This window comes from Rhinolophus sinicus, linkage group LG05, assembly GCF_036562045.2.
Source record: "Rhinolophus sinicus isolate RSC01 linkage group LG05, ASM3656204v1, whole genome shotgun sequence".
NCBI lineage: Eukaryota > Metazoa > Chordata > Mammalia > Chiroptera > Rhinolophidae > Rhinolophus > Rhinolophus sinicus.
The window spans coordinates 81,836,978-81,848,999 of NC_133755.1; the positions used below are offsets into that span (position 1 = coordinate 81,836,978).

The 12,022-nt window shown below is 38.6% G+C and overlaps 1 protein-coding gene across 1 annotated transcript in view; it reads right to left on the reverse strand.

Annotated features, from left to right (window-relative positions):
• Positions 1-12,022, reverse strand: part of NUDT3 (nudix hydrolase 3) — a 111,369-nt gene that overhangs the window by 19,737 nt on the left and 79,610 nt on the right. The window contains exons 3-4 of the mRNA XM_019738736.2: positions 1,463-1,507; positions 249-333 (exon numbers count right to left, since the gene is read on the reverse strand). Of these exons, the coding sequence (XP_019594295.1) occupies positions 249-333; positions 1,463-1,507 (130 nt within the window). The remainder of the gene's footprint in view (positions 1-248; positions 334-1,462; positions 1,508-12,022) is intronic.

The following is a 12,022-nucleotide window of genomic DNA, read 5'->3' on the forward strand; positions in this document are numbered from 1 at the left end:
ATCCAATCTGATTTTAAAAACATTTCTTATTTTTATGGGCCCTGTTTCTATTGGTTGACCATGTACCAACTTTAGCTTCCTTTTAAACATTTCAAATTACTAACTTCCACAAGTTCAAAAATGGACATGCCCATTTTATTAAACATTATCTTTCTATTATTTTGTTTCCTTATTAGGCTCGTTTCTGGTTCTGAGGAGTGACGTGTGGTGTGGCAAAGCCGGTGACGGGCAGCATTTGGGAGACTTACCAATGTTGACTGAGTCTTCCCAGTCTTCCAGCACTTCCGTGACAATGAGCACATACACATACGTTCGGTGCTTCCGCTCCTGGTTCTGAGGGCAAAGGGGGAAGGACAGAGGAAGTTTTTCCTTAAAGAGCTGAGATTACTTAAATGTAGCACACCCTTATACGTATGTCCAGAGAGCTTAGAGAGCAGAATTCGTTTTACTTTTTACTGTCCCACAATCAAACATGAACTAGTACCAGATGGCCTATTTAAGACATGCCACACTTGCATTTGAGGTTATGTTCTTTGGCTGGATTTCTAAGGCCAAGGCTTTACTCTCTTTTTCTCCTTCTCCTTCTCCTAAGTGCAACTTCACAGGAATGCTGTGAGAAGGAAGTTCGTGACCTTTTAAGAACAAGCCACCAAGTCAATTTAACTAGCTGGGCCACCAGAAGGAGAAGGGACCATGGACGGGTATCATCAGTGCAAGCAACTGGTGATCTCACACAGCTCCCTTCCCACTGGACTCGCTCGTCTTTATTCCCTGATTTCTCACTTCTTTCCACCGGAATTCCCCCAAATCTCTACCCCAGCCCATTTCCTTGTTTCTCTCTCTCCTCTGCCATGGCTATTTTTATTTTTCCTCTGTCTTCTCCACACTTATCTATCCCTCCTCACATCTTAGGAGGAAAGGAAGAGAGGCAGGGATGGGATAAATAATACTTACAAATTATATTGTAGCTGTTTGGAGACTATGGGATTTACAAAGAAAGCAAGCTGGTGCTGCTTTGTTTTGAAAACTTGGTGAAACAAAGATGGCATCTTTCCTAGATTAAGACTGCAGTGGACTGAACATTTATGTTCCCCCCAAATCCATCTGCTGAAATCTTAATCCCCAATGTGATGGTATTACGAGGGGGGCCTTTGGGAGGTGATTAGGTTACGAGGGCTGACCCCCACGAATGGGATTAGTGCCCTTACAACAGAGACCTAGAGTGTAATCTACAGAGAAACAGCCATCTATGAACCAGGAAGCGGGTCCTCAACCAGAGACCGAATCTGCTGGCACCTTGATCTGGGACTTCCTAGCCTCCAGAACTGTGAGAAAACAATTTTTACTGTTTATAAGTCACCAGTTTGTAGTATTTTGTTACTACAGCTTGAATGGGCTAAAACAAAGATATATGTGGTTACTAATATGATACCAAATGCGCCAAAGATTTTAATAGACTTACCGCAAAAATTCCAACTAATCTTCCCAATGTCCCTTTTACTCCAGCCTGAAAAGTGGGGGGAAAAAAATTAACACATTGATATTGTTTATATTGCTGGTCTCATTCTGAATCTTCTTGAGCAGTTTGTAAAATAGAAATAATAAAGAAGACATAGCTCGGGCGGACTCCAGTTTGGTGGCGGTGAGTCACACCAGTGTTTCCTGAGAAGAGCAGGTGCACTCTGGGGAGGGAGAACCCCTCTCAGCTCCTCTCAGTCTCTCTCCCCACTGCAAAGCTGCCCAAACAGAGCAGATAACCAAGCCCATGAATTACTGCACTCATTTATTCATTCAGGCAACAAAAAAACACTGACTGCCTCATGTGAGCCAGATAACACCGTGGGTGCCAGAGATACGGTGATGACCAGGCTAGAACCAAAGATCCATGAGAGCAAGACCCTTACCTGACTTGTTCTCGGATATGTGTCCAGAATGCCCAGAACCCCGCAGGAACTGAGTAGAGCATAAGTCAACAAAAACATTAAACTGGTAATTCTGCCAGCGACAGGCAGTGACCGAGATGCACAGAACACATGTGCTGAGGCGCGTTACAACTTCATGCAGCACTTAGGTCTCTGCGTTTATACTCTGTGTCTCCCATCTGCACTTTGGTGTTTAGATCGGTGTCTTTCTGATGCATTATAGGTAAATTTTTCAGTCTACTTCCTAATTTTCTTTTAAACTGTATCCGGGCTAGAGTTATCCCATCTCTAGTATATTTTTTATTTGGTATTTTTCATTTCTACCTGTTCTTTACATGTCTACCTGTTTCCACTGCGTATGCCTTTGTTTCCATATTTTCTTTTAAAATAGAAGTTATTCCTTGACTTACTTTTTGAACATCCTGAACATACTTGAGTATTCTGTCAGGCCATGCTATAAAATTCACTTCATCTGAAGTAAATTCATGTTCCAGCTGGTGAAGCGTTCACCAGGCTCTCCAGAACCAGGCCTTACACGACAGCCTAGGGCTCCTGCTCCAAGGTGATAGGACACTACTGCAGAGAGAGCCACTGAGTCACAGGGTGGTGGCTCCATCCTTTATTTTGCACTGCAGCTGTGTCCTCTCCCATCTAGGCCCACATCTGTCTCAAAGTCTCAGCTCTTGATGTCCTTTCCATTGGGCACCTGGGCTCCCCTTACTCCAGGGGGTCTAACCATTTAGCTACCCAAGGCGCGGCAGGCTGCAGGTTTCCCGGCTGCTCCGCAGTTCTGCTGTTTCTGATCTAGGGAGGTGGTGTCCACCTTGCTGCTTTTGAGCCAGGCTATTTCTTTTTAGCTTTTGCTTTTTATAGTTTATATCTGTTTCTGCTAGGAATAGAAGGGCTCAAAGGTGAGGGAAAGATGACCCCTGGGAAATGCTGTAACTTGCTTTCTATTACTATTGCCCTGTTATTTGCATAATAAATTAAAAACTAAGGCAAAAATACTTTCTAAACACAGTAGGTGCTCAATAAGTTTGTACAGAATGAACAAAAATTTAAAACAAGTACTCTAAAATTTCTTAAGAATAACAGAAAAACAAATCAATTTAAAGGCCCTACTGGGTGAGCTTTGTTTTGAAATTAATTTTTGCTAATTATCTGTCAAGGAATTCTATTCCTTTCTCTTGCCAACATGCCTGTTTCTTTACCCATTCTTTTTCCATCCATTCTTGTTCCCATGTGGCTTTTGGTATACCTGAATGGAAATGTGTATCTTTTCTTATTTAAATTGCTTCTCTATACTTTTAGAAATAATTGCACTCCTTAGCCAGCTAAGACCGGTTAGATTGTACATCATAAATTAACCAGTAAAGGTGCCTGAACATGGGACAGGCTGGCAGGCCAACCAGGGCTGGAAAGCCACTTGTGTCCTCTGCTGTTGGGCAGCCCGAACATGCTCAGACGACCTGTCTGAGATGTATCTGTCGCCTGTGCCCTTGCCACAGGTCTCTACTGACAGGGCCTGGGAATAGGGCTGTCAGAGAGGGTAAGGAAAGGTTCACAGAGGGTTATAGAGGCCATCATTCACTTTTTGCAAAGTGGAGAGAGATCTCTTTAGTAGTTTTTCTCCAGTTAATTTTATCTTAAAGAAGCCAAAAGTTTAGAAAAGAAAATGGTCTTCACATTTTAAGGGCCCAAGTCAAATTTTAAGGGCACAATAGAATATTATAACAATTCAGTATCATTTATTTAAAACTTTTGTTTAGTAATAGTAATTTCTATACTCAACAGCGACATACATCTATGATTTACTCTGTGTCAGAGGCAGTTGGCCAAAATTATAAAAGCATTTTTCTTTATGAAATAAGATGCATTCTTATAAAGTCTAGTGTAAATCAAATCTGCCACCTGTACTGAAATTTCAGTGGCATTTATTTTCTTTTCTCATTAATCTTCCAGTTGCAGAAACTAACAACAGTTTCATTTGTCTCTTAGTGTTTATTTCAAGTTTTATACTAACACTTAGGGGATCTACCTAAGGTGATTTTACCAATGATTCCAATGGTAAAAAGCAAGGAAATATTCCTGTATTTACCAGTGTTTAAAATTGAGATTTAGCAGTTTTCATAGGAGGAGGAGGAGGCTCTTCTTTAGAAAGAAAGAGGATTTCAGTTCTTAAACGTCATCGTGCTGGAGAGACAGATTGCGCAGAGGCACGGCCGCCAAGACAGAGTACACTGGCACCACTTTACCTTTCCATCATTCCCACAGTCCAGCTCTCAGCTCTCTCTCAAATGCTGCCACAAGCAATTGGACAGTTATTTTTATCTCTTACATGGGGTAGATGTCAGGGTCACATCTGACAGATATTTGGCTCAGACACTGGGGACAAGATTTGATTCAGGGTAGATGTAAGTTGGTCCAGTCAGGGTGCTGTTATGAACCTGTTTTTCTCAAAATCATTTGAAAGCAGTTATAATTTCGATACGTATGTCAAAGCCCATAATCTGGAGAAGGAGACTGTTTAAAAGCCCGTCTTCGCTAGTAGTAGGAATTCCAAATAAAATAGCTATTGGCCTTTATCATTCCACCTGACGCAGGTGAGTGCTTCCTTGAACTTCGAAGTAAGCAATATGAATTCCAGCACTTCAGGTCTAGTTAACAAAAATAATTTGAGCATGTCCTTTCTAAACAGAAAAAAATCACAAATGTCTTTTTTCTTTCAGAGTGTTTTACTGATCTTGGACTGATCAGGGAGACGTCAGTGATTCCATCTTCCCTCCAGTAGTCTCCTCAAGTGTGTACATGAGGCTCAGACAGCGGCACTAACATGGATGGGCCTCTGAGCCTGCCCCTAAAAGGATCTCCCGCCACAAAGGACCTGGCTTTGTTGTTCAGTTGGGACGGGTACAAAGGGGACCACTACCTTTGGAAACAAACTTTTCACTCTAGGGTAGACATTTTGGCAGACACTGATGGCTGTCTAGCCCACAGGCTTTCCCCCTCCACCTTGCTACCAGGAAGACCCAGACTCTATCGGGTGAGAACTCTGGCGCAATTGGAGCGACAGGGAATTCTGCTTCCCTCTGCAGTGACAGGTTCAGAGGTGCGCCTGTGACTCAGTTCTGGATAAAGAAGTGGCTCCTGAGAGGATGTCTCTGGGGGCTTCCGGGAAAGATTTCCCACCATGATAAAAAGAGCTGCACAAAAAGAAACCCTACACCTCCTTGCTTGTCAAGTCAGGACCCGAACCGCGGAGCTGCTACAGCCATCTTGTGATCGTAATGGGAAGGCCAAGAGAATTACTGCGAAGCTGAACCCAAGTCCTGACACGCTGAGCCGCTGAAGCAGTGCAGTAACGGCCACGTTCTACCTTCCTACGTGAGAAGAAGAACAGGGGCTGTTGAGGCCACATTTAGTCAGGTATGCTGGTACTTGTATCTGAAAGCTACCGGCTACTTCCCTTGATTTAAAAGGTAGCTCTGTGAGGAAGACTGAGTATCAAAATAAAAACAAAAATTCTGAACATTCAAGAGAGCTCTAGTATAAAAGCTTCCTTTATTAGAGCAGTAAACCCGCCCCAAAAGGAGCACAGGGGAGCAACTCTAATGCGAGTGTTTGTATGAGGAAACCCACAAACAAAAACACATGGTCTCCAATGCACACAACTTTTTGCTACCTGCCAAACTTAGTTGTTACAGAAGCAAAAAACCACAGTGAAGACAGATGGAAGTAGATGGGAAGCCAGTGTTAAGTCCAGCGAAATGCATTCCCAAGGGTTTTTGTTTTGTTTTTTAAATGAAATATTTCAAACATCCAAAAAGCAAAGAAAATAATAAACATTCAGTAGCCAGCTTTGTCAAATAGTAATGTATCATTTTATGTATTTTTTAAAAAAGAAATAAAACTACTACCGTGTTTCCCCGAAAATAAAACCTAGCTGGACAATCAGTTCTAATGCATCTTTTGGAGCAAAAATTAATAAGACCTAGTATTATATATTATATTATACCTGGTCTTATATAAGACCCAAGATTTATTATATTATATATCATATCATATTATATTATACCCGGTCTTATAGTAAAATAAGACCGGGTCTCATGTTAACTTTTGCTCCAAAAGACGCATTAGAGCTGACTGTCCAGCTAGGTCTTATTTTCAGGGAAACACAGTAGTAGACCTGAAGCCCCTTTTGTACTCACGTGCCCTGCCAAAGGCAACTACGCACTCACCCGAATTTGATGTTTATCATTCTCTTGCATGTTTTTATACTTTCACAACTTAGGTATGTAGCCACTATTAAGGGTATAGTGTTTTGTGCATGTTTCTCTACTCGGTAAAAAAAACAAAATGATCTTCTGCAATTTCCCCTTAATATCATATTTCTGAGTTTTAGCTTTATTGATACATGTAGCTCTCATTAATTCATTTTAATTATTGAACAGTAATCTATTTTAGGGACTTACCCCAATTTATTAATTCATTTACTTGTTGGCAGACATTTAGTCTTCCTATTATAAAAAACACTACCAAAAACTCGCTTGTAAATATCATTACCCACCATGTGTGGGAGTTTCTTTAAGATCTACACTAAAAGTCAAATTTCTGAATCACAGGGTAAAAGCACCTCCCAGTTCCCCCCGTATTAAGTTGTTCTCTGCAGATCAACTGCAGAAATGGCTGCGACTCGCCATCTCTCGCGGTGTCCACATCCTTTGAAAGGCAATTTTTTTTTTTTTTAAGATTTTATTGGGGAAGGGGAACAGGACTTTATTGGGGAACAGTGTGTACTTCCAGGCCTTTTTTCCAAGTCAAGCTCTTGTCCTTCAATCTTACTTGTGGAGGGCGCAGCTCAGCTCCAGGTCCAGTTGCCGTTGCTAGTTGCAGGGGGCGCAGCCCATCATCCCTTGCGGGAGTTGAACCGGCAACCTTGTGGTTGAGAGGACACGCTCCAACCAACTGAGCCATCCGGGAGGCAACTCAGCTCAAGGTGCCGTGTTTAATCTTAGTTGCAGGGGGCGGAGCCCACCATCCCTTGCGGGAGTCGAGGAATTGAACTGGCAACCTTGTGGCTGAGAGCCCACTGGCCCATGTGGGAATCGAACCGGCAACCTTTGGAGTTAGGAGCATGGAGCTCTAACCGCCTGAGCCACCGGGCCAGCCCCTGAAATGTAATTTTACGGCTCCTCTTATCAAGAGATAGAATCTGTTCCCCCACTCCGGTATTCGGCTGCCCTTGTGCCTTGCTCTGGCCAGCAGAATGCAGAAAGATAAAGATGGTGATGTACCAGTTCCCAGCCTAGGCCTTCAGAAGCCCTGCAGTTTCCTCTTTTTCTCTTGGAATCCTGCCACTGCCATGAGAGCTAGTTTCCTAAAGGATGAAAAACCGCTCTTAGCTGTAGATATTACAAAGCAGCCTATAGCCAGCTAACGTGCAAACTGTGAGGGAGCCTCGCCAAGATGGCAGAGCAGCCTACCTGACCCAGAGCTGGCCGTGCACATCTGAGTAGTCCATCTGAAGCCAGAGGCTGACCCACCCGCTTGTGAGCAAATTATCAATACTATTTCAAGCCACTGAGTTTTAAGATAGTTTGTTACACAACAATAACTAACTGATATATCTTCCAAGTACACAGGCAGCGTGTACAAACCCTCATCACTCCTGTTCCTCTCTAATATTTGATAGTTGTCAGGCTTTTTATTTTGGGTCATATTTATAATGAGTGTAAAATTACACTGCATAATCTTTATACTGAAATCGTGTACTTTTTCCTATGTTTAATGAACATTCAGGTTTCTTCTTTTGGGAATTCATTCTTTATCCACTTTTCTTATTTGATTATTGATGATTTTAATGACCTCAATGCCAGAAATGACATCTTCTTAATACTTATCCTGTGTGGTAAAATATCTGCTTCCAATCTGGCACTTGTTTTTTATCTTTGTTTTTGATGTTCTTTGCTAAACATGCTTTATAAGACATTGCTGATTTTACTGATCTTTTCCTTTTGTGTATTTAGTCTCTTTTTAAGAAGCACATTCCTATCCCAATGGCATAAAGTTAGTTTCCTGTATTTTTTCCAGTAGTTTGAGAGTTTTATACTATGATCCACCAAAATAAATTTAGGAACTTATTCTCAAATAGCCAATGGTCTAGACACTCCAGAATAAACCCATGGGTATTATTTTGTTTTACTAATCTAGTTGTTAATTTATGTACTAATATCACATGGTTTTAACTAATACAGCTTTATCTTAATACCTGGAAAGGTAGTCCCGTTTTCTGTTCTTTTTCAGAAACTCTGAAGCCATTTTCGTACCTTTATTCTTCCACATAAATTTCACAAATCAGTTTTTCAGATCTCTTGAAAAATACTTTGGGATGTTTATTTTTATTATTGAATTTTTAGATTAATTTGAGAAAAACTCACATCTTTATAATATTCAATCTTCTCATCCAAGAATAGACTATACCTCTCCATTTACTCAGGTCTCTTTTGATTCCTTCAACAAAGTTTTATTGTTAAGATCCTGCATTCCTTTAATCTACAGCAAGGTATTTTAGTGTTAATTTAGTTTTGTTGCTATTGTGAATGGTATATATATATATATATATTTAAAGTTACATATTTTCTAATTTATTACTGCCAGTTTAAAGAAACATTGCTGGTTTCTGTATATTAATCTTATGTCTTACAATCTTCCTAAATGTTCTTACTAGTTTTACTAGTTTCTGCTGTGTTCCTTTGGTTTTCTAAATTAATACATCATCTGAAAATAATGACAATTCTGTTTCTTCCTTTTGAATTTTTAAAATTTGTATTTATTTTTGTCTTACTGCAGGGGCTAGAACCCCAGTTCAATATTAAATGGCAGCATGCTAGCAAACATATTGTTTTTTTCCTGTCTGCCATGAGAATGCTTTGAAAAATTATTAGACATTCCTACGTTAAGGAATTTCCTTTTATTTTCAGTTTGCTAATAGTTTTTTAAATAAATGGGTATTGAATTTTAATAATTTTTCCTCATTTGAGTTTTTTTCTTTCTTTTAATCTCTTAGTAAACTAAATTACATAAATATATGTTCTAAGACCGAATTATCCTTGTACTCATGGAATAATCTAGTTGTGTGATACTTTGAGAAAGCTTTAGATGCTATTTGCTTTTATTTTACTTGGAATTTTTACATCCATGTTCATAAATGAGAATTGATTCTTCTTTTCTACTCTTAATTATCAAGATCAGAAGTCAGCAAACTATGGCCCACAGGCCAAATATGACCTGCCATTGGTTTTTTGTAAATAAAGTTTTATTGGAACATAGCCACACTCATTTATTTAAGTATTGTCTACGGGTGCATTCACATTACAACAGCAGAGCTGAATATTTGTGACAGATACTATATGATTTCTAACGTCTAAAGTATTTATTATCTGGCCCTTTTACAGAAAAAGTTTGCTGACTGTTGATCAAGAATATACCAGCCTTACAAAGAGGTCTGTAGTTATCATTTTTAGCATAGTTTGTTAAGATAAGTATATACATTTTTGGAAATTTTGGTAAAATTCATCTAGTCTGATCTTGGCATTTTCTTGTTGGAAAAGAAGGGTGATTACCACTTAATTTCCATAAGGATTAATGATCTATATACAGTTTTCTAATTTTTTAAAAGTAAATTTGGATAGTTTTCTTCTAGAAAATGTTATCAAAGTTTTCAACTTTTGTTTGTAGCTCTTCATAGCATTCTCTTAATTTGAAACTCTCTATTATATCTGTGGTTATTTCCTTTTTGTTCCTTATTTATTTGTTGCCTTTCTCTTGGAATTTCCCTTTATATGTCCTATGAGAGGTTTGTCAATTTTATTAGACAAATAAAAATACCTACTTTTGGTTTTGTTCATCACTTCTACTATTCTCCATTAATTTTTGCCTTTTTCCTTGTTAGTTCCTTCCTTTTACTTTCTTGGAGCATACCCCCTTGTTTTTTTCCTAGCTTCTTGAATTGATTGCTTCATTCATTTAATGTCTATTTTTCTTTCTAATCAAAGCCTCTCAGGCTCAAAGAACTGAATAAGCTGCACCCCATAAGTCATGATATGCTTTCATAATTGTTCAGCTCTATTTACTTACTAATTTTTACCGTGATTTGTGCTTTAACTCAAGGATTATTTAGAACATTTTTTTTCTGTTTCCAAATACATGTTTCTCTGTTGACTGGTCTCTATTGTTGACTTCTAATTTTACTGTGCTGTGTCAAAAGTACATATAATAGTCTATGTTATTGATGCACTGGGATTTTTAACACTTCTTTTATGGCTTAATATACGGTTAGTTTTTATAATTCTTCCACGTGTGCTTGAAAAAATTATATATTCTTTGTTGGATACCAGTTTATCTCTTAATATAGCTATTTGATCAACCTTGCTAATGGTGTTAATCCTCTTTTCCTTATTGTTTGCCACTTTTTCTATCAGTTTCTAAATATGTTTTAAAGTCTTCAATATGGCTGTGCATTTGTCCATTTCCCCCCATAACTCTGTCAATTTTGCTTTATCTGGATGAAGAGTTTGCTAGATGCACATAAGTTCATGTCTTGGTAGAGTGTTCTTTTTAATCAATATTAAATGTCCCTCTTGTCCTTTTAAATGTTTTTCACCTAAATTCTACTTTGTCTGCTATTACAATTACTATCCTAGTTTTCTTTTGGTTATATATACACCTGATAAACCGCTTCCCATCCCTCCATTCTTAGTCACTCAGTATTACTGTGTTTGAAAACAACATTTGGCAAGTTTTATTTTCTTTTTAATCCAAGTACATGTCTTTTAGTTTAGTAAGTCTAAGTGAAATCAAGTTAAATTTATTGTGATTTAACGTGGAAACTTAGCTTTTCACTGAGCCACATGGGGTCCCTTCAACATAGGTTAGAATCAGAGTCCTTAAATCTATTTCCTGTGCAGCAAGCTCTGTGTTAGGCAGTTCGCATTTGTAAGTTCCCTGAATCAAGAGGAAGTTAAGTGGCACCCTGTCCAGATAAGTTAGACCTGCCCAGGTCCAGTGGCTACAGGTAGTTTAAAGATCATGGAGTCTCTAGAGGCAAGAGTTGCATTTAGTATTTGCTGAGACCACTGTGAATTGTATTGGAGTCAATGGAAAACTAAGCTGTGGCTATACTTCCTAATGACTAAAAATCCTTTCCTGGAATGTGGAGCTGGGTGGGAAAGCAAATACAAATGTTTTGGAAGTCATCTGGACTTAATTCATTTAGCAGAAGGCAACTGGCTCCTGTCCCAGTAATTCAGTCTCTATTCAAAGTTCCAACACAAACCAGCTCAAACACAGCACCATATTCTCTAACAGGGCAGATTCTAATCTTCACACTAAGCCACTGAATTAACTGTTCATCCATGGGTAGCATTCAAGTATGTGTGATAATGTAGACAGATAAACTGAATAATGGTATCTTTTATTCCAGTTTTTTTTTAAAGTAATTTAGTAGTAATTATTTGCAGCAAAAGAGAGCTAAGCTTTAAATTAAGTTCTCCTAGTGAGTTTAATATAAATAATAAACGATAAATAAAATATATAATTTTTTGATAAAAGGATGCTTTTTAAAAAAAAGCAGCTAGTAATTAAGATAAATCATACATAAAGACAACTGAATTTACAAAACCGTGACCTACTTAGAATTTTTTATCTATTGAAAGCAAGTATCTTAGATGATTACCTTAGAAAAACAAAAAATATTTATAGCATTACTTCAGAGTCAAAGGAAATGAGAGGAGATATAATTCTAGAAAAAAATCAACTAAAAATATGTAGTAGTAGACTAACTAAGCATATACCTCTTCTTCTTCCTGAGACCCCATCAAAATGGAAGTAGAGGAATAAGACGAAAGAGGAGAAAAGCAATTTAAAAAAAAATTCCAAGAAGATGCAAAGTGAGGCCTGAGGATTGAAAGATGAAGTAAAGCAAAAGAAGCAGCTCAGCTTCAGACTCTGCAGAGGTTCCAGGATAGGAAACGGCAGGAACACAGAGAGTGGAAGTGAGAAGGGGTCCTGAAAGCCAAGGGTCTCAATACCAAACAGCTATC